General features: G+C 37.9%; 1 protein-coding gene across 3 annotated transcripts in view; it reads left to right on the top strand.

Annotated features, from left to right (window-relative positions):
* The first annotated feature begins 222 nt into the window (after nt 1-222).
* Nucleotides 223-25,617, top strand: part of SP3 (Sp3 transcription factor) — a 54,097-nt gene continuing 28,702 nt past the window's right edge. Inside the window, exons 1-4 of one of the 3 annotated variants that reach the window (XM_025850150.2) lie at nt 223-380; nt 999-1,150; nt 1,653-1,778; nt 9,030-10,389. In XM_025850150.2, the coding sequence (XP_025705935.1) occupies nt 374-380; nt 999-1,150; nt 1,653-1,778; nt 9,030-10,389 (1,645 nt within the window). In that variant the 5' untranslated portion in view covers nt 223-373. The remainder of the gene's footprint in view (nt 381-998; nt 1,151-1,652; nt 1,779-9,029; nt 10,390-25,617) is intronic. The other 2 variants (XM_073882325.1, XM_073882328.1) reach the window with 2 other exon arrangements.

A 25,617-nucleotide genomic window follows, 5' to 3' on the forward strand; every position in this document is an offset into this window, starting at 1 on the left:
GAACCTACGCCGCCACGGCCGCTTATTGTCTCTCCCCTTCCACCCGGGGGCAAACAGGAAGCGCGCCGGCTGGCCGAGCGACGGACGGGTATTCGGGCCAATGAGCGTTGGCAACGGAGAGCGTGGTGGCGAATGAGCGCGGAGAAGAGAGGCGGGACTTCCGGGCGGGCTGTCACCCTCTTCCCCCCTTTTGGGCTGGAGGCTCCACCTTTTGTGTTTCCCGCACAGTCAATCAAAATAGGAAAAAAAAATCCCCGGACCGCTCCGGCCGTGTCCGCCGCCGCTTCCCGCATCCTCTCCCGCCGCCGCCGCCTTCGCTCCTCACCATGTGTAAGGCGGCGGGGAGCCCCGCCTGAGGTGCCCTAAACACACTATGACCGGTACGTAAAGCCGAGAGAGAGCAAGCCTTGCTGCCGCCGCCGCTGCCGCCGCCGCCGACCACAGCCAGCCCGGGGCCGCCGCCGCCGGCTCCCGGCCCCCTGTGTGCGACCGAGTGTCTGTGAGAGGCAGAAAGCCGCACTCCCCTCCGCCTCCCTCCCCTCCCGGCCAGCCACCGTCCACCCCTTAAGCCCCAGCAACGCCGTGTCCCTGCCGGGCCCTGGGGCGGGCGGCCCGGTCCGCCGGGAGCGCATCCCCCCGTGTGCGGGCGCGGGCGGCGGGCGGGCGTGTGTGAGTGACTGACGGTGCGAGAGGAGCGAGCGCGAGTGAGAGCGAGCGGCGCGAAGGGAAAGGGGAGGAGAGGAGAGGGGGCAGGGGCAGCGCGGGGAGGAGGAGGAGGAGGGAAAGAGGAGGAGGAGGAGGGTTACAGGCAGCGGCGGGCGGGGGCAGCAGCAGGAGGGGAGGAGGGATCCGCCGCCGCCGCCGCCGGGGGGCGGGTGGGGGAGGGGAAGGGGACTCGGTCCGGGCTTTCGGAGTAATTCCGCCTCGGCCCGCGGGCCCCCTCCCTCTCCTCCACCCGCCTTCCTCCCCACCCCCACCCCCCCGCGCTGTGCCTGCAGCTCCCGAAAAGCCCGTGAAACAAGAGGAAATGGCTGCCTTGGACGTGGACAGTGGCGGCGGCGGCGGCGGCAGCGGCGGCGGCCACGGCGAGTATCTGCAGCAGCAGCAGCAGCACGGAAACGGCGCGGTGGCGGCGGCGGCGGCGGCCCAGGTGAGGAGCGGCTGAGCCACGGCCCGGCTCCCCCCTAGCGCCGCTTTCTCCTCCCCTCGCCTCTCCCCTCCCTCCGCGGCTCTCTCCTCCCCTCCCCCCGCCCCGGGAGCTGCCCGCCCGAGGCGCCAACGCTCCGACCCCGCCCGCGCTCCCCCTCCCGCCGCCTTTTTGTGAGTGTGTGTGTGAGTGTGTGTGTATGAGAGTGTGAGCGTGCGAGCGTGTGCACCCTCCCGGGGGTGGGTTCCGGGCGGAAGGTGGAGGCCCGGCGCGCCGCCCGCCGCCCGCCTTCCCGCGGACGGTGGAGTCGGTGTGCGTGCGAGCGGGAGGACGCGAGCCGGAGTCGAGGAGGAGGAGGAGGAGGAGGAGGAGGAGAGCGCGGGCTGGCGCTCGCCCGGGCTCAGCCTGCGAGGACCGAGGCGCACTTCCTGTGCGAGCGGCGGCCCGGCCCTAACCGCCACCCCCTCCCCCTGTCTCCCTCTCTGAACCCGCCCATCGGGGGTAGGACACTCAGCCGTCACCGCTCGCCCTGCTGGCCGCTACCTGCAGCAAGATAGGGCCGCCATCGCCGGGCGACGACGAGGAGGAGGCGGCTGCCGCAGCCGGGGCCCCCGCCGCCGCCGCCGGAGCGGTAAGTCTCGCGCGCGCGGCCCGCCCCCGCCAAGGCCCTGCGCCCGCCATCCCGGGCCTGCGGCGCGCCCGCCAGCCCGAAAGGCCTCCCCGGCGCCCGCGCCTTCCGCGATACGGACGGATCGCGCAGCTGGGGCGCCCTTTCGGGCTCTTTCGCATGCCCGTGTGGATCAGAGGCCAGCCCAGGCTTTCTCTAAATTGTCACTGCGGCGCCTCGATCCAAATTCACTACAAAATGAAGTCAGAGAGGGCGGGGGTAGAGGACTCCAAAATGGATGTTTGAGCAATTCATATCAGTGCTGAAAACTCCTTCGTTGAACACTACAAAATTTTCAAGCACAGCCTATCGGCCATAGATAGTATCAACTACAGGGGCAGTGTCTTTAAGTCTTTAGTTTCTAGTATTTTTGAACCTGGAGCTTTTTCTGCTGGAACTTACTAGAGCTTACTGATTTAAATCGCAAATTGCTAAAAAGAAACCAAGAAAGGAATGAAGGTTTATTCTTTGAATTACCCTTTTGTATGCAGCAGTGAATACTTTGTGAGTGCTTTTTTAATGGCCATTCTAAATTGTTGAATTTTAGTTTTTGCAGACTTAAATTTGCAGGAATTTTTCATTAAGTGGAGTAAGTGAAACATTCAATTAGCGGCCGTTGAAATTGGCGAAGTTACTTAGATGATACTTTGGCTTTTGAAATTGAATATGAAATACCAGCGTTAGAAACAAAACTACATGTAAGGAATTGTATTTACATGCATGCTAACGTATACTGTACTTACAGTTGAATTTGGTTGGCAAAGCTGTATTTTCATTTTATTACGATTACTGGTCTGATAAGGTGTGGGTTTCTGTAGTGTTTTTAGTTTGGGGGCGGGGGGAGGAGCTGGTCAGTGTGTTGTATGAGAGCTTAATACAAATTAGCTAGACACAATTTTTAAGACTGTTAATTGTGATTTTTATCTGTTTGAATCGTTGCTGTTGTGTTAAACATGTAGGTAGATTCACTTACTAAAATACTAAAAAGCTCCCCCAGTCGTTTTAGGTTTCTTTTGAGGTGGCTTATGGCTTATAGGAAGTGATTTGTGTAGTGGTATTTTGATTGGTCACTATAGACAAAAAAGTATGGTATTTGGCATAGTCTGCAAGAAATTCTTAGTATGTCTAGACACCAAAAGTGAAGCTAATGTTAAGCTGTATTGTTAAATATTGTATTTGTAATTTTAGTGCTTCAAATGATACTGTAGAGGGATGTGAATAGCTTTAATGTCAAAAATATTCTGGGTTTTGTGCTTTTGTAAGCTGATTAAAATGTAAAAGCATAAAATTATGTTCGTGAGAAGCATGGTTGCTTCTAAACAAACTTACGGATTGATAAGCCTTTTTATGAATTATCTGTCTAGCCCCACAGTGCCAAAACAAATTGTTTAACCTTAAAAAACCACTGCACAAGTAAAATTGCAAAGCATATTGCTTCTTCTTGTTTTTTACAGTATTTTCAATTACAACGAAAAACTTCTTGTAACTGCAACTTACCTAGTTTATGTGGCTCACTGATGGGGGAGGGGAGAAGTGAAGGAGGAAGTTATGGGTGAAAAATATGTATATGTACTTGTATATGATGTGAATCTCAGCCTTGGCAATAGAACACTGTCTCTGGTCTTATCCTGCTGTGGTCATATACTTGTAGGGAGGTTGTTTCCATGCCTCTTCAACTCCTCCTCTCAGCTACCAAATCTCTACTGACATCACATTTCCCGCCAGATGAACATGAACTAGAATCAGTAGGAGCACTTTTTTCTTTGTATGTTTGGTACGCATGCATAAAATTTTTCACTGAGTAGAATTAGTAAGACTGGCTTGAATATGTTTGCCTTAGCAAGTGGCAAAATTAGTTTTCCAGTTTAAAAGTGAATTTCAGGCATGTACATCTCAGAAAATGAAAGAATTTAAGTGATTTTTATGGGCATTTTTTTCTATTTAAGAATGTGCTTAGATAATCTTACTGTAATCACTCAGTTACTGGGAATCAGAGGTCTGTAGAGAGCTTTTTTGTAGCTGTGATTTTTTTAAAAATTTTATTTTGTGATAATTTTATATATATAGAAAAGTTGCAGAGATAGAACTGAGAGTTACCTTATGCTCTTCACCCAGCTTCCCCTAATGTTAGTATAACCATAGTGCATTTGTCAAAACTAGGAAACTAACAGTTATACAGTATTAACTAAACTACAGACTTTACTCTCATTTCACTTTTTTTCCCCACTAATGCCCATTTTCTGTTCCAGGATCTAATCTAGGGTACCACATTGCATATGGTATTGTTGTGTTTAAAATCAAATAGAAATATACACATAAAATTCAAGTTTGTGCTGGTTTAGTTTAGTATTTTAAGATTAATAGGGCATTGAAAAGCCAGTCACCTGCCCTGGAGATTTGTTTTAGGTGTTTTGAATTTAGAATTTGTTATATTATGGTATGGGTTCTTTCTGGATCCTGGCCAAGAATGGTTATCCCCAGTATAGTGCTGAATAGGTCTAATCATAAACCATTCTCACCTATAATGTCCCACAGCATGGACTCCCAAAGTTGGTTTGGTGGCAGGTCTCTTTTTTCTACTTTACTATTAGAAGTTGTATAGTTAATTTTAGTAATAAACCAGGAAATATAAGATGTAGACCTTCATGCAATATAAATTTGTCCAATCTGTATTGATGTGAATTTCTGGGTGGTTAATTTTGCTTAGTCCATTTGTACTTTAGTTTAAATTGTAATCAATTAACTGGGTAATTGTTTTTATTTGAAATTGGTTTTGAGTTCTTCAGTGTTCCTTGAAGATTTTAAGAAACTTGAGTATTTGCCTAAGAGTGGTTCTTAGTTTGTTTCCACCTTAGCTTCATACTTGTTTTTGTTTCCAGTAACACTCTGCCCTTGCCTGTTTCTGGCTTTCAAAAAGCCATTTGTGGGAACTGAGAAGTTATTAATCCTTTCTGAATGCTATGCAATAAGTGGTATGAATTTTTCTTTTTTTCCTTTCCACAGGTATTATCTGAGAAGATAGCCTCTTTTTTTTTTTTCCCCATTCAACTGCCCCTCCCCCCCTCCATTTTTATGCCTGGTTGCACTGGAGAATGCCCTTGTAATGAATTGCTATAGCAACGTCCCAGGGCTACTCTTGGTTTTGGTCCTTTTTACCTTGTGATTATGTGTTTATGTACAGAGGGAGACTCAAGAGTACCTTCAGTTACAACTTTTTACAATAATGCCAACTTCCATGTCAGATGATGTCTTGTTAGTTGTCTAAAAAGAATATTAGAATTATTGAGAGAAACACTGGTAGATTTTTCTTGAGGGTTAGCTGAACCAAATACTAGTTCTTGCTGGGTTATGTGTTTTTATGTCTCTCTTCTTTTGTTTCTATAGTGTTTCCAATAGCCTAACATCAGACATTTTTACAACTGTTCTTTGGTCTCAGATGATTTTCTAATTCATATTTTTTTGTGGTGTACTGCTGATAAAATTTCTCTTACATATGAATGGGCTTAGTAAAGTTCTGTAGTTTGGAATTTGGGGGGCTTATTGTGGAATTATGGAAATAAATAGGTTTAAAATTGGTGTGTAAAGTTTTTCATAGAAGACTAATTATCTCAAGGTCAGTTTTATTGATCAGTTCTATCATTTTCTTTGCGATGATTTTAAAGTAAATACTTTTAACTATTCATTCAATAAATATTTACTGATCTTCATGCCAGGAATTGTACTAGGCATTCAGATCATCCTCTGTCCTCATAATCTTACTAATCATAATGTTACCTTAGGATTGTATAGTGCTTTATAGTTCGTAAAGCATAACGCTTTTGGGTCTTATGACCCCGCAAGATAATAATTTTCCCACTTTCAACATAAAATTGAGTCCTGTTCTAAATCACACACAATTCCACAATTCTAGCTAGGACTAGAAGTCATTTCTGAGTTCTTTCCTTTCTAGTGTAATGTACTCCCCTCCCCCAAGCATAATGGTAGCTTAAAAATCATGAAGGTCTAATAGTTTTCTGACTCGATGTTTTCTCTCTGATTCCATTAAAACATTTAATACTTAATAAATTTTTTAAAACAGTAAATTTATTTCATTTAAAAGATCCTCTTTGTTGCCTGTCTTTCTTCTTAAATTATTTGTTGCTGGTTTTCCTCCCTCTGGGTTTGTGCTTCATAAATATTTCTTGTATATCCGTTTCACCTTAGGTTTATTCAGAAAAGTTCAAATACATCATGCTGTCTTAGGTTTGGGGATTTCCCTTCAATTAATGGCCTGCATTGTTGGGAAAAGTGGTACCACAGTTTATTTTTATTTAACTTCCGGAGAGGGGTCCTTGGGTAGTACTTACTCAGATTTGTCATTTGAGTAGCTGTATTTATTTTCACGGGATTTCTTGAATAAAAAGCTGTTCACTGATGGTTGAAAATCTGTCCTTACTACAATTTTGTAAAAAGTAATACTTAAAATGCCACAAATTTCACTTTTTTTTTGAGGATGAAAAAGGATAAAATGCCAGTATTGTAAAATAATCTGTACCCAAGATACTGTATTCTTTGGTATAAGTTGAATAATTGTAAATTTAGTGCTGGTCAAAAAAAAAAATGCAACAGTCAATTCTCCAGAGGTAAACAACAACCTTAGGAAAATTAAGATTGGATGTTAGGCATTATATTTTAGTGTAGATTTCACTATAAAGTATAGATGTAAATATCTTTATTTAGAATGCCAAGAGACTGAAATGAAACATGAATTATTGCTCTGATATTGGGAAAGATGACTTAGGCTTCTAATTCCTGTACCATATAGAAGTTGAAGAATGACATGGAACTTTAATGACTGGTCTTTATTTTAGTAATTTAAGTTTGATAAGTTTAAATGTTTGTATTTAAAAGATGGTTATTTTAGTTCAAGACTATACATTTGTACTGGGTTCCACACTTTATCTGTCTTTAGTCTCTTCCGGCTTTCTTTCAGTCTCCTTCACTGGGCCTTAGTTATCTTTATAAAACACAGACCTGATTGCACCACTCACTTGCTTAAAAACCTTTTATAGCTTTCATTTACTATCTGTAGGATGAAGTCCAAACTCCTTAGCAGGATCTACAAAGCCATTAACTACAGGCCTTGATAAAATGTCTAGTCTTGTTCCCCATTACTTTTCTCTATGAATATGAGCCTTTTCTGGATCCTCTCTTGAACTCCAAACTACACATTTCTTTAGAGTTTCCTTTTGTCTGTGGCTGTTGTTTTTATACCTTTATGAATGCCTCTGTCTCTCTTTCCTAGCTGCCTATGGTGAAGTCATAAATTTTATTCTAAGATTACTTTAAATATCTCTTGTGTGAGATCTTTTTTTTTCCCCATCTTCTGTGTTCCCAAAAAGCATTTTGCACCACTGTTCACATAGTAGTAGCATGTATGTGTATGTCTGCTTGGATAAATTGGGAACCATTTGAAATAGAGATTGTTTATTTCATGAGCTTACTCATATGCTTATTTCAACTTGGCAGATATGCTCAAATCTCTTGAATCATTAAACTGTGGTTCATCCATTGAAATAATGCTTTTCAACTACGTATCTGCATGAAAATTACGTAGTTTCTTTAAGAAACTCTTAAAATCTTCTGGTTTTATAATGGTTGTATTAAATTTTGTGGAATGGATCATACTGAGAGAACAGTGTATGTCTTAACCTTTTTGTGTGGTCATATACCTCCTTTGAGAATATGATGAAACCCTAGATTATCCCTCTGTCTCCCAATTGCACTTTCTCAAAAAGTTGCTATGTTCATTTAGAGGATTCATAGATCCCTTGAAGCCCAGGTGTGGGTCCTATGTTGAGAATGCTGGGCTAGATAGGCTTATGTTTTCATTGTCTAGTGATACACAGAGTCACAGGAAATTGCATATAGATCTAGAAGGAAGTGGCATAAGAATGGCTTTATTTTGAGGGTGAGTAATTCATATAGGATCTCATTCCCCCTATCTTTACCCTTGGTCTTAGTGGGAGACAAGCTTAGTATAGAATTAAAGGTCTGGCTTCTGGAGTTAGACTTGGCCTAGTTTTAAAAATCCTGTCTTGGCCATTTGAGACCTGTGTGATTTTTGTTTCTCAATTATTTCATTTGTGAAATGAGGATAGTGATAACACCTACCTTACAGGATTGTTGTAAGGAGTAGATGATATAATCTTATAAATCATTATCATAGTACTTGGCATTAAGAAAATGGCTCCATTGTGAGACATTACTTTATTCCCTTAAAAAATGTTATTCTTTGACATTGATGTGTAAGATTTTATTGCTTTCTGCTTTCCTTTGTTGGTATTTTTCCACTATTGCCTAATCCATAAAATACGAGGATGATAACTGAGAATTCTATCACATTACAGAATGCACAATGGATATGTCTTACTGCAAACATAAATAGTAGTAGGTAAAACCATCGTCTATGTCCTCCAGCTTTTAGAGTCTAGAAAAACCTTTCAGATGGAGTGACTTTGCCATGTGGTCACAGGGCAATAATCTTAACTCATTAAAAATTTTTAAGGTCTCTTTTTATTTTTTTCTTGGTAGTTCATGGGAAAAGTAAAGAATTTGATGGCTTGCTAATGGAATAGCCTTAGCCAAGAGTTTACTCTGGAGGACATTAATGCATGCCATAAAAGAGTAGCTTTAATAGTTTGACTTAAGGTTTACAGCAATAATACACAAATCTTAACTTTTCTAACTCAGATGACTTGATAACACTGTACTGGTTATGTTTGTTTTTTGTATACAAATATAATGTACCTAATTAGTGATATATATTTTTAGTAGGTTATATGTATTTTTTTTTTAACTCTTCAGTGTTTGAGATCTTTGGTTTGAGCTGTCCATCATCTTTCCTAGCCACTTATACTTTTATTGATTTAACTGTATGGGTTAGAGATCATAGGTGAGGAATTAGAAGACCAGTTCATAAAACAAAGATTACTCTGATTGAAATTTTTTTCCTGTTCAAATAGCATGGGTTATCTTTGCAGTAACTAACAAAACTGGAAATAATGATTATTGTAGCTTATATAGTACTGCTTCAGTATTTGAAGTCTGCTGTGTTATTAAGAGAACTTTTAATTTCAGGTAGAATTTCTGTCAGTTTTTAGATTTTTTTTTGAGGACTGGTTTAAATATGCCACAAATATATATCACATAACATTTTTTGTTTTCTTTATCCAGACAGGTGATTTGGCTTCTGCACAGTTAGGAGGAGCACCAAACCGATGGGAGGTTCTGTCAGCCACACCTACAACTATAAAAGATGAAGCTGGTAATCTAGTACAGATTCCAAGTGCTGCTACTTCGAGTGGGCAGTATGTCCTTCCCCTTCAGAATTTGCAGAATCAACAAATATTTTCAGTTGCACCAGGATCAGATTCGTCAAATGGTACAGTGTCCAATGTTCAGTATCAAGTAATACCACAGATTCAGTCAACAGATGGTCAGCAGGTTCAGATTGGTTTCACAGGCTCTTCAGATAATGGGGGTATAAATCAAGAAAGTGGCCAAATTCAGATCATTCCTGGCTCTAATCAAACCTTGCTTGCCTCTGGAACACCTCCTGCTAATATCCAGAATCTCATACCACAGACTGGTCAAGTCCAGGTTCAGGGAGTTGCAATTGGTGGTTCATCTTTTCCTGGCCAAACCCAAGTAGTTGCTAATGTGCCTCTTGGTCTGCCAGGAAATATTACCTTTGTACCAATCAATAGTGTCGATCTAGATTCTTTGGGACTCTCGGGCAGTTCTCAGACAATGACTGCAGGCATTAATGCCGATGGACATTTGATAAACACAGGACAAGCTATGGATAGTTCAGACAATTCAGAAAGGACTGGTGAGCGGGTTTCTCCTGATATTAATGAAACTAATACTGATACAGATTTATTTGTGCCAACATCATCTTCATCACAGTTGCCTGTTACTATAGATAGTACAGGTATATTACAACAAAACACAAATAGCTTGACTGCTTCTAGTGGGCAAGTCCATTCTTCAGATCTTCAGGGAAATTATATCCAGTCGCCTATTTCTGAAGAGACACAGGCTCAAAATATTCAGGTTTCTACAGCACAGCCTGTTGTACAACATCTACAACTTCCAGAGTCTCAGCAGCCAACCAGTCAAGCCCAAATTGTGCAAGGCATTACACCACAGACAATCCATGGTGTGCAAGCCAGTGGTCAGAATATATCACAACAGGCTTTGCAGAATCTTCAGTTGCAGCTGAATCCTGGAACCTTTTTAATTCAGGCACAGACAGTGACCCCTTCTGGACAGATAACTTGGCAAACATTTCAAGTACAAGGGGTCCAGAACTTGCAGAATTTGCAAATACAGAATACTGCTGCCCAACAAATAACTTTGACGCCTGTTCAGACACTCACGCTTGGTCAAGTTGCAGCAGGTGGAGCCTTGACTTCAACTCCAGTTAGTCTAAGCACTGGTCAGTTGCCAAATCTACAGACAGTTACAGTAAACTCTATAGATTCTACTGGTATACAGCTACACCCAGGAGAGAATGCTGACAGTCCTGCAGGTGAGTCTTAAGTCTTGTCATGCCATAGATAAGTGATTTGTTGACATGCAGGGATATTTTTTGCTTTAAGGTGTTTTCAGTATCTATCTTTAAAGGTGATGATACATTTCCCTTTGTATGAAAAGTAGACATCAAGGTGTCTTCCAGATTGTTCTTTGAAGTTTTGAAGTCAAGGATTCATTTCTTATTATGCCATAAATTATGTTTGTAGTTTTTCTTTAATTTTATATCTGTTTTCACATCTGATTGGTATTATTAAGCATTACAAAATTTTCTTTGGCAAGTAAGGTGTCTTGGTTGTGCTTCTTGTGATCTAAATTAAATATTTTTGCATTATATTTGTCTGGGGAGTCAGGTTGGCATGGTGAAAACATGGCACTGGGAGCCAAGACCATTTATGTTGTCTCACCCACTAGCTAACTGTGTGACTGTGGCCAGATTATGTTTTCTCTTGCAAACTCGGTTGTCTCATTATATAAAATGGGGTTATTGGACTAGGTAACTATATCCTAGGGTACTTTCCAGACTTAAAATTCTTTGAATCTGTGATAGTTTATTCTTCCAAGTGTGTAGTGAGTATTAAATTTAACTGTGCTAGTTATATTGTCATTGATAGTATGGGTAGAAATTTCAGAAGTCTGCTCTTTCAGTGTTGGCAGAAATTAAATAATACAGTTTAAAAGAGATGGTATCGTCATTACCTTAATGTTCATTTAGATGACATGTTATTGAGTGTTTTGTTGTGCACTAAATCCTTAGTTTTACACTTCTTCTTTGTATTTGGGTTCTTGTGGTGACTACTACTATTATAACCTTGCACTTGAGTCAAAGATTCCAAACTCTTACATTAGGACACTTGAATTTGATTTATTGAAATAATTCCTATCACAATAGAGATTACCTTTTTTCTTTGGAGAAATTTGTCATCTATACTTAGAAAATTGGAATTGTTCTAAAGCCTCAGATCTGTACTTGGCAAGCCTTTAATTGCATTTGAGCCTTCTGAAGCAATGGTTTAGAGCACCCGTTATCAAAGCATGTGGACCCCTGGGGGATCCCTGAGACCCTCTCAGAGGTCCTTGATGTCAGATTACTTTTCTTAATAATACTAAAGTTACTTGCCTTTTTCATTGTGTTTACATTTTTTTTTTAAGATTTTATTTATTTATTTGACAGAGACACAGTGAGAGAGGGAACACAAACGGGGAGTGGGAGAGGGAGAAGCAGGCTTCCCGCGGAGCAGGGAGCCCCATGTGGAGCTAAATCCCAGAACCCTGGGATCATGACCTGAGCTGAAGGCAGACGTTTAACGACTGAGCCACCCAGGTGCCCCTCATTGTGTTTACATTTTCACAAAATGGCTTGTGTCTTAGCAAAAATGAAAGTAGTGGCACCAAACTATACTACTAGTTGTTGTATTCTTCATGATCGTGTACTTGCAGTTAAAGAAAAATGCACTTTCACTTAAGGATGATCTTGATGAACCAGTCAAAATAGTTATTTTTACTAAATCTCGACCCTTGAGTGCTGCATTTCCTTTTTTTAAAAATAGCTTTACTGAAATATAATTCACATACCATAAAATTCACTCTTTGAAGTATATATAATTCAGTGGTTTTTATGTAGTCACAGACTTGTACAGCCATCACCACTATCTTTTAGAGTGTTTTCACAAAAAAACCCATGCCCATCAGCAGCTACTCTTCATTTCCTCTCTCCTCTTAGCCCCTGGCAACCACTAATCTACTTTTTGTCTCTTTGGATTTGCCTATTCTGAATTTGCCTATTATTTCATATCAGTGGAATAATACATTTTGTGGATTTTTGTATCTGACTTCTTTCATTTAGTATATTTTCAAGGTTCATCTGTATTGTAGCCTGTGTCAGTATTTCATTCCTTTTTTGTGGCTGAATAATATTCCACAGTAAGGTAAATGAATAGACTGCAGCATATATCCAGTTGAGGGACAGTGTTTCTACGTTTTGGCTATTATGAATAATGCTGCTGTGAACATTTGTGGACAGTTTTTGTGTGGACATGTTTTTGTTTCTTTTGAGTATATACAAAAGAGTGGAATTGCTTGGTTGTATGCTAACTGTTCATGTTTTGAGGGACTGTCAAACTTTTTTTAAAGGGACTACACCATTGAGTGTTCCAATTTCTCTACATTCCTACCAACATTTACAATTGTCTTTCTTTTTGATCATAGCCATCCTAATATCCTAATGGGTGTAAAGTGGTATCATTCTGTTTTTGATTTGCTGTTCTTGCTGCTTGTCTTTGTAATATTCTTTGTGATAAAATGGGAAGTATGATTTAACAAAGCATTTCTGCTGTATACCAAAATAAGGTGATTGCCTTAAAAAAATTTTTTTTCATTGTGCAGTTGTAGGAGTTGCAAGGTGAATTATATGCTATTTTCATGAAAGATTGTTTTTTCTTGAGAGAACAACTGACAAACTATGGTTATTGAGAGATTCATGTATTTAAGAGCAAATATTTTCTCCAAAAAAAAAAAAAAAGTGAGCTGGTTACTTAAAGGAAAAAAGCCTGACAGTATTTGCTACCAATGATAAAATTTGGGTTTTCCAGTGAAAATTAGAATTTTGGAAAACTCGAAACTACTACTGTGAATTTGATAGCTTTTATTAATAAGATACTTTTCTGATGAGATGGAGAGTGATATTAATAAATGGGATTTTGGGGGGTTACTGTATTATAAAGAAATGTGCCAACATTTGGAAGATCTATATGATAACTCAGTGAACCAGTAGTTGTCAAATATAAATTCACGTTACAAAATCATGCAGGGGTGAAAAGATCCATTCAAAGTTTGAGATAGACCAGTCACAAGTGTGTAGAAAGTTTATCAGTATGGTTTCAGGTTTTACACTACAACTGACCTATAAGAAACTGCCACTTGTCAAGTTTGGTATATAGTATCAAAGAATGCTGAAAGGCAGTCACATTACTCCCCCCTTTTCCAGGCATATATCTTTGTAAGACTGGATATTCATTTTGTACTTCACTCCAGACCACATGCTGCCAACAGAATGCAGAGGCAAAATATGAGACTCTAGTTGTTTTCTTTTAACCTAGACATTTTTTAAGAGTTTTGCAAAAATGTAAAACATGGTCTTCTCGTTAAGCTTTTGTCTATATTTTTGGAAAATGGTTTTTCATAAAATGTTAATTTGTGTTAACGTAATAGATTTATTATTCTTAAAACAGAAAATCATAGTTTGTCATAATTTTTAATATGGTAGATATTAAAATATATAATCTACATGAACAAAAGCTTTTGGAGACCTCAGTAATATTTAAGAGTTTAGAAGGAGTTCTGAGACAAAAAAGTTTCAGAATACTGATAGAATGACAGACTTCTAAAGATAGCGCTGGTAGTTTTTAGAAACCAGTTTTTAAAGTTTGAACAAAATTAAGGTCGTGAAGATCTATACATGTTAAAAAAATCCTAGATTTATTTGTGATTTTTGTGGATTTATGAAGTAGATTGTTACAGAGCACTAAATACTTCAGTACAGTGATTTATTTCTAAAATACTATAAAAATAGCAACATTGTATGAATTAGATACAAGATGGACTTTTTATTTTTCTCAAATTGTACTTTACAAATTTAACTTAGTTTTGTTTTATGTTTTAGAGAGATCAGGGGTGGGGCAGAGGGGGAGAGAGAGAATCTTAAGCAGGCTCCACATCCAGTGCAGAGCCAAGGTGGGGCTCGATCTCATGACCCTGAGATCATGACCTGAGCTGAAATCAAGAATCTGATGCTTAACCGACTGAGCCACCCAGGCGCCTCTAAAATGGACTTTTTAAAATGGTAATTTAGTTTATTGAATGGTGACAAGGAAGGGTAAAATAAGGAAGTACTCCAGAAGGCCATTAAATGTGAATTTTGTCCCAATTTTAAAGGAATAGGGAAAAAATTTGAGAAAATAAAAGTTAAAGAGAATGAGAATAAATGCTGCATAGTATACAACAGCATATTTAGTAATGGAACCTGGAAATTTTAATTTTGGGAAGATTTGGTAATAGGAAAACTGCCCCTTGGTGTACTGTCTTTTTAATCGGCAAGAAGCCAGATAAATTACTTTAGGATGTGTTTTACCTGAAACTAAGAATAAAGTTTTTTTGTCTGTGTTAGAGCGTAGTATGCCCAGAGGAAATGCTTAAAACTTTTCATCATTGGTTTGAATTTTTGTATTTGATAAGTATGGAAATAATATAATAATTTTCACAGTGAATGAGAAGACACAGATTTTTTTACTGGGACTCTGGAATTTCTTTGACTTTTTGTTTTTCTTAAGCTCCCCTTTAACAAAAATGACCTCTGCTTCAGCCTGTTTAAGGCAGTGAGTCTGACTCTGGACCCCCTCGTGATGGGTATGTTTAGTGCCTCTTACCACTTAGACACCAGATCCCCATTTTCCTTGGAAGGTAGAGCAGCTCACCATGCCCTAAGCTCCAGCCTCACTCACTGTTAATATTTGTTTCTTTTTCACTGAGAAAATGCATGTTGATTTAGAGAACTTCTGGTTTTGAAGTTTTACTTTGTCTACCATTGCTGTGTATTTGAAAATGGGTGGGAAGAGACAAAGTATGGATTTATGTATCTTTCCAAAGTTTTTTCTAGTCAGAAAATTTCCTCATAGTTCAAACCAAGACTTAGTCTCTCAAATTTTAGTTCTTTACCAGATTTTGTTCTATATGAATACAAATTTATCCTTTAAGACTGGGTGTATTTAAAATTCAGTCAGGTGTTTGAGGTAGGAAGAAAAGTTTATGGAAATCATTACTTCTTTAGAGCAAAAAGCCTCATGTTTGGAATTTCCCATTACCCTTGGAAAACTGCATAGTTGTGAACTAATTGGTAGCTGTGCTTTTTAAAATTAATAGTGAATGGAAGCATTACAAAAAGTTGGATTTTTAAAACTTTGTAGTTAATTTAAGTATTGAAGGGCAAAAGGGAGAGAGAGATATGTCAGCTACTGTTTAGGTGTTTTTTGATATGTAATTCTTTCTTGCAGTAATCTTGTTACTATTCTAACATTTGGGTAGGGAAGGAAACTGGCCCAAGGCTTTCACAACAGCCTTTGGGGTTTTGGTGGTTTTTTTGTTTTGTTTTGTTTTTTGTTTTGTTTTTTGGTTTTCTGGTTATCGTTTTTCTATGCTACACTGATTGGATGTTCTGCTGTTTAATTTGCATCAATATGGTTTTTTTTTTTCATTTTTTGGAGAAAGATATTAGGCTATTTTTTCATGGTAAGTAGGGGGTGTCTTCTGGAACAACTTTATTGGCGATTCTAACAAAATAAGAATAATGGTTTTTGGTTTTGTCTCAGGAATCACATGTCAGAACTGCCTGATTATAGGAATGTATGAATACTGCTAAAAGGCCAAACCTATTGCTTAAAAAGTGGAGTGTATGGTGGAAATGCAGTCTTTTTAGAGCTAAAGAAAGAATGGGAAAAAATGTGCTTGTCTGTGATCCATGATGATTTAAAGCGATTGGTAGATCTTTTAGCCCTCTTACACAAATAGGGGACCAATCTAGCTATTGTTTTATGTAGACCTTAAAGTTTTATTATTCAGTATAACTGAGGACCTTTTAGTTAGGTATTGTACATTATACCCTGCTTTGTTCTAATTCTAAGTTCTTCATTTGGGAATCTGTACCCTGTACCTGCATGCCATGGTCTTTCACTAAACTTTTAAATTTTTTTTCTAAAAATTTCTAAAATTTTTATTTCAGAGTTTGGGAAAATCACTCATTCTGATTTTTCCCCAACTATTTTTTTGTTCATTCGATTTTAGTGTTATCATAATTATGTATTTTCTGTACTTTATTAAAGTTTGCTTTATCTGCTTATAAAGTAATACATGTTTGGCATGGAAATTTTAATGTAGAAAGTGGAAATCACTAATCTCAGGAATCAAACTTGGTGTCATATATGTTTTTTAATATTATTATAATTATATTGCCTGTACAGTTCTTTTATCCTGCTTAATTTTTAGTTACTTTTTTTTTTTTTAAATAGGATGAACATACCTGCTAAGTATTTAGGTCAGGAATTATAGCCTGTTTAATTATCTGTTAATATAGATAAAAGTAACCTCACATGAGGAAGAGCCAAGGATCAGAGTCACTGCTTAAAACCAAGCTGGAGTCGGGCTCCTTTGTGTTAGAGGGGAGCTTAAAAAAAAAGGGTGCTGCTCTCTCACGCCAAGGTGTGGCTTACGTGAGGCTTATCCTTACGGAAACTAGAAGAAGACACAAGGAAATAGGACAGGGATGGAATCTGTGGTCAGCCCCTGAACCGGTCTGAACCGTTGAACTGTTAGCTCAGCGTCTGGATTTGTGCTGTCTCCAGTACTTTCTCTAAAGCCAGTATAAGACGTGGATCTGCACTGGGGCTGGAGAGACTTGGTGGAAGCACTTGTAAAAGTTCCAGACTTGGAGCTGTAATACAGAGAAAAATTTTACTCGATAAGCCTGAAAACCAAAATTCCAAAATACATGATAAACATAAAATCTATGAAAGATAGCCAATAAATTCAACAATTTGGAAATGAATTCATGTCATATTAAAGAAAGAACAACCTATTGAAGAGTTTAATCAGTATGTTTATAATTGTCAATGAGATAAAGAAAGCTGTAGCATTTTTAGAAAAGTTGTGAAAGGACGGTAGATGTGTAAAAGAAACAATCAGAAATCCTAGAAATGAGAAACATTTGCTTCTAAAACACACACTGTTGAACATTTTGATATTTCTGAAATCGGAGTACATCATCTTACAATTCATGTGAAGGTTCGACAGTGCTTTTTCTTTTTTACTGGTAGTGGCGTGTCTTGTCAGCGTTGTCTTAGATGAAATAGAGAAATTTGCGGAGGGGCCGGGGGAGGGAGGAAACAGGACAACTTTTAGGCTAGACCTAGAAAAAGAGTGAGTCACTAGTAATATGCTGAGGAATTTGCCCAGAGTACAGCATAGAGATAACGAACGAGTAGTCAGGAGACGTGAAAAATAGATTGAGAGCCACCAGTGTAGGAATTTTAGAAAAAGAGAATAGAGTGAATGGCAGGAGAAGTATTTGTTGAGATAATGGATGAGAATTTTCTTGTGTTGAAGAAATACAGTTAGCAGATGAAAATCTTACTTCCAAGTATTAAGATAAACAGAAATAAGTTCACCCCTAAAATCATGGAGAAAGGTAATCTTATATATGGCAGAAAGAAAAGACAAATTATTTACAAAGAAATTATAGACCTACAAATTTGTCATCAGCCACCCACACAGATCCCAGAGGATGGTTTAGTAATAATATTTTCATAGTACCAACAGAAAATAACCAGCAGCCAAGAATCCTATATGCAATTAAACTTCTCCTCAAGAGTTAGGATGTAATGAAGACATTTTAATTCAAGGCCTGAGAGTTTACTATTCAAAGACCCTTACTAAACTACTGAAGGATTAAGTGGAAAAATGTTTCAAGAGGAAATGAATGGGAAATAAGGAAATAATAGTGATCACAGAAGTGGCTAGAAAATTAAGTTTATTTTTTTAATTTTTAAAAAAGATTTTGAGAGAGAGAGGGCACGAGCAGGGGGAGAGGGAGAGGGAGAAACAGACTCCCCGCTGCGCAGGGAGCCTTATGCGGAAGGACCCTAAGATCATGACCTGAGCCAAAGGCAAGACACTTAACTGACTGAGCCACCCAGGCACCCAGAATTAACAGTTTAACTGACAATAAAATACTTGTAACTTTAAAAGTTATAGGAAATTTCAAAAATACATACAAGCAGAAAAATGTATAATGAACCTTAATGTAACCACCTCCCAGCTTCAGCGTTTGTCAGTATTCTGTCATTCTTGTTTCCTCTATTTCTGCCATTTAAAATTTTATTCTTGCTGGAGTATTTTATTTTTTTTTAAGATTGTATTTGTTAGGGGGTGTGTGCATGTGGGGAAGGGGGGGGCGGGGTTGGGGGGGGAGGGAGAGGGAAAGGGAGAGAATCTCAGGCCAACTCCTTGTCAAGCATGGCCCTCCATGGGGTTCTTCCCACAACTCCAAGACCAACTGACTGAGCCATAACCGTCCCTCTTGCTGGAGTCATTTAAAGTAGAATTTCAGAATTGTATAATTTTACCCAAAAATACTGATGGAATGCTCAATGTGTGGTCTGGGAGCCCCTGGTACCCTTTTCATGGGGGTTTGTGAGGTCAAAGCTATTTTCATACTACTACTAAGATATTTGCCTTTTTTACTCTCACCTTCACATATAGTGTGTACCGTGGAGTTTTCTTGAGGCTACACAATTTGTGTTAACACTACAGATTGAACACAGAAGCTGATAGGAAGATCTGATTGTTTCCCAATAAGCTAGATATTAAAGAGATTTGCAAAAACTTCTACTGTGCTTACTTTTTTGAAAATCTATTTTCCATTAAAATGCTATTTATGTTAACATTTAATGAGTTTGTTATTTTAAAATTAATAAATACAGCTTTAAAATTTTCCCAATTTTGATGCCTAATATGGTAATATGGATATATATACTTAGGTAAACAAAGGCCCTTTGAGGTCCTCAAATATTTAACAAAGTTTTCCCATTTTTTTATAAAGACGTACTTTACATGCAGTAAAATTCATCCTTTTTAATGCATAATTCTGCATTTTGACAGCTGCATGCAGTTATGTAATCACCACCATACTCAAGATGTAGTATCATTTCATCACACCTATCAGTTCCCATGTGCTACTTCATAGCCATTCTCCCTCACCCTGTCCTCTGGCAAATAGGTATAATTCACAGAACAAAAGTTCCTTGACATCCTCAGCAATTTTTAAGAGTTAAAGTGATCATGAGTTTTATAAGAGTTAAATGTTTGAGACCTGCTCTGATGAATAAGGATTTTTAAAAATATAAGCACAGTACCATTATTTACTATACCCTAAATTTCTAGTAATCTTTTAATATTACCTAATATCCTTGCAATGTTTAGTTTTCCCCAGTCGATTAAAAAAAAGTCTTTTTAATAGTTGAAGGGGATTAAGAGGTACAAATTTCCAGTTATAAAATAAATAAGCTACAGAGATGAAAAGTACAGCATAGGGAGTATAAAATAGTAATACTGTAATAACGTGTGGTGTCAGGTGGTGCTACACGTATTGTGGTGAGCATTGAATAATGTATAAAATTGTCAAATCAGTATGTTGTACACCTGAAACTAATGTGATACTGTATGTCAATTACACTTCAGTAATAAATTAAAAAAAATTTTTTTAAAGGCCTTTTTAGAATTTGTTCAAATTAGGATTCAAATGGGACTGTGTATTTTATTGGTTGATGTGCCTCCAACTCTCTGCTTCTCAACTAATGTTTTACCAGCTTTTCATTGTCACTTGGATTCATTATTTCATTAAGGTTTGTAAAGTGGTGACAGAAATTTTCTAATTTTCTGAATCCTTTTGTGTTACAGCTTTGAATCTTCCAGAAAAAACTTTCCCTCATTAGCTATTTGGTTACCCAAAAGTACAGTTTGTACAAGAAAGGCAGGATAAACTATTAAATTCATTCCTTTATCTGTTTTTGGAACGAGTTGGTCTCCTAGCTTCTATCAGAGATTCTCTTCAGTTTTTTTGAATATCATTATGAACTCATTTTATCAATTGTGTTTTAATATATAGCAATTACTCTTGGTAGTTAATGTTTATATTATTGGAGAAGAAATAGAATGCTAAACATGAAAACAAAGGAATCCAGGTGTGGGTAAAGGTCCTTGTCATTTTTAGGATAATCTTTAGAATAGTTTTAGTTTTTTTGCAGAAATTTAAATTTTGATATAAGTATCAAGAGAATAAAAATGCAATTTTTAACTTATAAATTGGGGCAGGAGATAGAAAATGATCAGTCCAATTGAAAATAGAAAAGGAATATAGCAAAGAAGAAGAATCATAGATACAGAAATTCAGGACAGCTCTGAAAGGGAAACAGGAAAAAAAAAAATAGTAATACCACAGCCAGTAAAGTTGGTAAATTATTTACTAATATTCTGCTGTATAATCTTCCAGTCTTTTTTTCTGTGTATATTGTATACTATTAAGTGTCTTGATAAAATTGAGGTTATATACATAACAGCTTTGTAACTTTTTTCAAACAATGTATTGTGTGTATTTTCCCACAGTAGTTTTTTCTACATGATTATTTGGTTTCATTACTAAGTATTTTTGTATGGATGTTCCATGATTTAACTAATCCCCTATTGTCAGGTGTATAGGTTACTTCTTATTTTTTCCTGTTATATAGAAATCTTTGCTCCCATTTCTAATTCCTTCCTTATGCAGGAGTACTAGAAGTGGAGTTGTTAGGTTAAAGAATGTTAACTATTTAAGGCTTTTTTTATATATTGCCTAAGTGCTCTTGTACTAGCATTGTATGAGTATCAGGTTTTCCATACTTCTTTCATACTGGGATATCATTTTATCAAATGAGCAAAGTTTTGGAGGGTATAAATAGAGTCTAATGCATTCATTTATTATTGGGGAACTTTAACATTTTTGCCAGTTTGTTGGCTGTTTATGCTTGATCGGTTGCCTTTCATGGTTTTTTTTTTTTTTGTATGTATCACCCCCACTAATTTGTAAAAAAAATTTTTTTAAGACATCTTTATATGTTAAGGACATTAATCTTTTGTTACCACAAATATTTTCTCCATTTGTTTGCCTTTGAGTTTGTTCATGCTGAGTTTTGGGTACATGTAAGTTCTTACTAAAAAAAATTTTTTTTTTAAAAGGTTTATTTATTTGAGAGAGAGCAAATGAGCTCGAGTGGGGGAGGGATGCAGGGAGAGGGAGAGAGAGAATCTCAAGCAGATTCCCTGTTGATCGCGGAGCCCAAACCAGGACTTGATCTCATGACCCTGAGATTATGACCTGAGCTGAAATCAAGGGTCAGAGGCTTAGCCGACTGAGCCACCCAGACATTCCTCATTAAAGGCATCTTTAACAAATGGCTGCTCATGTCTGTTTTTAAATATTTTTGTAAATAGTATATTCAATCTGTCATTAACTGAATTTATTCCATAGTCTAGCCAGTAATAATAATGCAAATTAGAATTCTGGATAGACACAACAGAATGGAAATCACCTAATGTGTGATTTTTTATTAGTATGCTTTCATTGATACATTTATCTATAGTGTCATATTTTAATCTAAGAATAACTTTATTGAAGGTGGTCTCTAAAATACTCGGTCATTTTAGTGGTTCTTGGAATAGTTTTTGTATTCAACTTTATTTCATGAGGTTATTTGACATGTGATGCTTTTCATAAATCTCATAAATTCTCCTCTGATAAATAGTAACATCATCCTCCCAGCAACCTAGATGAGAGCAATCTGTCATCATTCATTCAGTTAACAGATGTTTGAGGGTATGCTAAAGTATTCCAGGTAATGTTTTTTAGGTTCTTGCAATAGTAAAGAGTCCTCACTCTCATGAATTTGTATTTTAGTGGATGAAGATAAATAGCAAACAGTAATTTTAGATAATTAGTGTTATGAAGAAAATAAAATAGGGTTATAGAATAGTAGGGAACATGGAAAAACTATGGAGGATGGTGGTTATTTTAGGTTGGATGTTTAGGAAATACCTCCTTATAAGGAAAATGGAATTGAAGTACAGATCTGAACATTAAGAAAAGAGCCTGTTATTGAAATCTAGAGGAAAGAGTATTCCTGGAAGAGGAAATGGACTGAGATAGTTGGAGCTTAGTGAATGAGAGGTGTTGGAAGACGAGATTGGAAGTAGGCAGGGGCCAGATGATATAGGCCATGGTAAGCTGTTTGGATTTTTATTTATCTTTTTTTAAGATTTTATTTATTTATTTATTTAAGATAATTTATTTATTCCAGAGAGAGAGCGCTGTGGGGAGGTGGAAGGAGCGAGCGTCCCAAGCAGACTCCATGCTAAGCACGGATCCCACGAATGTGGGGCTTGATCTCATGACCCTGGGATCACAACCTGAGCTGAAACCAAGAGTCAGACGCTCAACCAACTGTGCCAGCCAGGGGCCCCTTAAAGATTTTATTTTTAAGTAATCTCATCATGGGTCTCAAACTCACTACCTCAAGATCAGGAGTCCCATGCTCTACCATCTGAGCCAGCCAGGCACCCCTATTTATCTTTTTAATAGGAAAACACTGGAGGATTTTGAGTATGGAAATGATACCATTTTATTTATGTTTTAAAAAGATCACTCTGGCAGATCCTTGTGGCAGATGGGGATGGGATGGGTGGGAGTTGGAATGGCAGAAGTCAGCACAAAGCTAGTGCTGCAATAATCTAGGCAAAAGAGGTTACCGAATTTGGCTAGGCTAGTAATAAGGAAAGTCTGGGGAAGGATGGAGTTAAGGGAGAATTAGGACTTCTGTTTTGGCTTTGTTAAATATGAAATGCTTATTAGATATTCAGGTGGATGGTTCAGGTAAACGGGTGGATACTCAGTTGGGCTAGAGTTAAAATTTGGGAGTCATTAATATAGATAGTTGTGACCAGATGAAATCTTATTTGGCTGCATAATAAGCTCTGACAGGCAACTTTAAAAAAATGCCAACAACTTGTGTTCACTTTCCTCCCAATTCTGATTTAATTGCCCTTCATGAGGTTTAGGAAAGATCTATTTTGAAAGTCCCCAAGTGATTTTGAGGTGCAGCTGGCTTGGAAATAATGTAGTAGAGAAAGAATATAGCTAGAGAAGAGATTGGAAGATAGTGTCGTTCTAAGCTTCGAATTATTTTTCTAGGTTTTCAAATGTGTTGAGCACAGAATCAGAGGTAACAGGGCATATGAGGAGATGAAACAGCATGAGTGAGAACTGGCAGACAACTGAAGTAAGATACATTGGAGCTCTAGATACTAGAATTCTCAAACATGGACCAACACAAACTGTTTACTATGATGTAGGAGATAAAAGCCAATCTTGAGCACTTTTTAACAGAGTTAGAGACTATAACAAAAATGACGTAGCAGATCTGTAAAAGAACCAAATAGAAATTCAGTAACTGAAACTTAAAACAGCCAAAATTGAGGGAAATCCTTGGAGCTGAATCCCATACATTTTAGCATTTTTAGGGGGCGAAAATTAGAGGAGGTGCCAGCAAAGGAAATAGAAGTAACTTCCAGGAGAAAGTGATATCCAGGAAGCCAAGTGAATAAACTGCTTAAGAATGGAGGAGATAGTTCTTAACTTTTCAGATATTGTGGAGGAAATTTAAGATTGCTAGAGAAGTAGGTTGTTGGTGACAAGGGGTTTCAATGGAGTGCTAGTGAGGAAGGCCTGAATAGAATGACTGAAAAGGAGATTAAGGGAAGAGGAAGTAGCGATAGTAATTACAGACTAATATTTTAAGGTTTTTTTCTGTTAAGAGGAATTTTGAAATAGGAGATGGTAGCTGGAGGTGGACTTGAGGTCAAGACATTCTTGTGAATGTCTGAATAAAGAGTGAGAAATTGATGATGCAGAAAGAAGGTATAATAGAGGAAAATTTTTAAGAGGGCAAGCAAGATGAAATCCAGGACACAAGTATAGGGGTTGGCCACTACTGATAAAAATAGGGATAATCATGTTTTAACACAAAGGGCATAAGATAGAGCTTTGCAGATGCAGATGTGTTGGTAGGAAGATAAGGTAATTCTTGTTATATTGCTTCTAATTTCCTTTTGTAATAAGAAACAAGCTGAGATGGGTGAGGAGGTCAGGTGATAGAAATTTAAGAAGGAAGAAGATATGAAATGGTCATCTGAGAGAATTAGAAAGTAAAATTACTGATGAAATACAGAATTGCAGGGTTTACTGGGTGCCCACTGGAGTAATTATTAGCACAATTGTGTTTTTTTCCTCCAGTACTTTGAGCAGCTTTGATGCTGATGCAGGGTTAACTCTTCTCTGTTTCCTTGTAGGAAGTTCTAAGTCCTTTTGGTTTTATCTCTGCCATATTTTTGTGATCTGTTCTTCTCCATTCTTATATTATTAGTCCGGCTTTTACTGTTCTAGGCTATTGTTTATAACATTTAATCTTTCCAAGCCTCAATCTTTCCCCGGGGCATTTAAAATTCTTTTTAAAAAATGTGTTTATTTCTTGAATAAGCAATACCTGCACAAGGCACAAATTCAGAAAGTATAAAAGGATAATTAGAAAAAGTTAGTGTCCTTCCCTCCTTATTTTAGCCCCCCAATTCCCTACCCTAGAGGTAGCCATCATTACCAGGTTTTTTTCTTTTTTTTACGTTTATTATTGAAGTGTAGATGACACCTTTTTTTTTTTTCTAGTGTATGGGATATCTCTAGTGGAAGGATACATGTACAAACATTAACATACCTATATATTCTCTGCCATTCTTGGCATTATACCATGCTATACCCATTTGTCTGCATTTGAATTTTTTATGTTGGATCTCTTAATACTACAAGTATAAAGCTCTCACATTCTTAGCAATGGCAGCAACAGTATTCTACTGAGCAAATATACCTTGTCATTTATTTAATAAGATCCTTATTGATGGGTATTTATTTTCAGTCATACTTCAGCTAATATTGCTATAAATATTCTTATATACATGTATTCTTTTTTCCCTTAGAGAAAGTATATATATCTGAAAGATAAATATCTAGAAGCAAAATTCCTGGATTAGAGATTACAGTATATGGATTTTAAATTTTGGAAGATACTGAAAATTGTTCCAATATATTCTTTATTTACAGAAGTTCTCTTCCCTAAACACAGGTCATGCTGTTGCTTTCCTTAAAATCTTCACCGACTTCTCTATTACCTTTATTTTTTTATTTCAACTGTATTGAGGTATATTTGATACGTAAAATTGTATTCCATTGCCTTTAAATTGAAGTCTGTTGAATTCACAGATACTTAGAGAGTTCCTGCTGTGCCAGATGTTGGGGATACAAAGATGCACTAAAGTTGTTCATAATCTAACAGGTTAGACCAGTTTCTCAATATCCACATCATTGATATTTTGGGTCTGATGATTGATTGTGGGGGGGGTCTCCCGTGCATTTTATTTTTTAATTTTTAAAATTTAAATTTTTTTTAATATTTTAAAAAGATTTTATTTATTTACTTGTCAGAGAGAGAGCACAAGCAGGGAGAGCGGCAGGCAGAGGGAGAAGCAGGCTTCTCACTGAGCA

Source organism: Callorhinus ursinus, unplaced genomic scaffold (genome assembly GCF_003265705.2).
Source record: "Callorhinus ursinus isolate GAN/ISIS: 27379988/994484 unplaced genomic scaffold, GSC_fseal_2.0 scaffold2, whole genome shotgun sequence".
Lineage (NCBI taxonomy): Eukaryota > Metazoa > Chordata > Mammalia > Carnivora > Otariidae > Callorhinus > Callorhinus ursinus.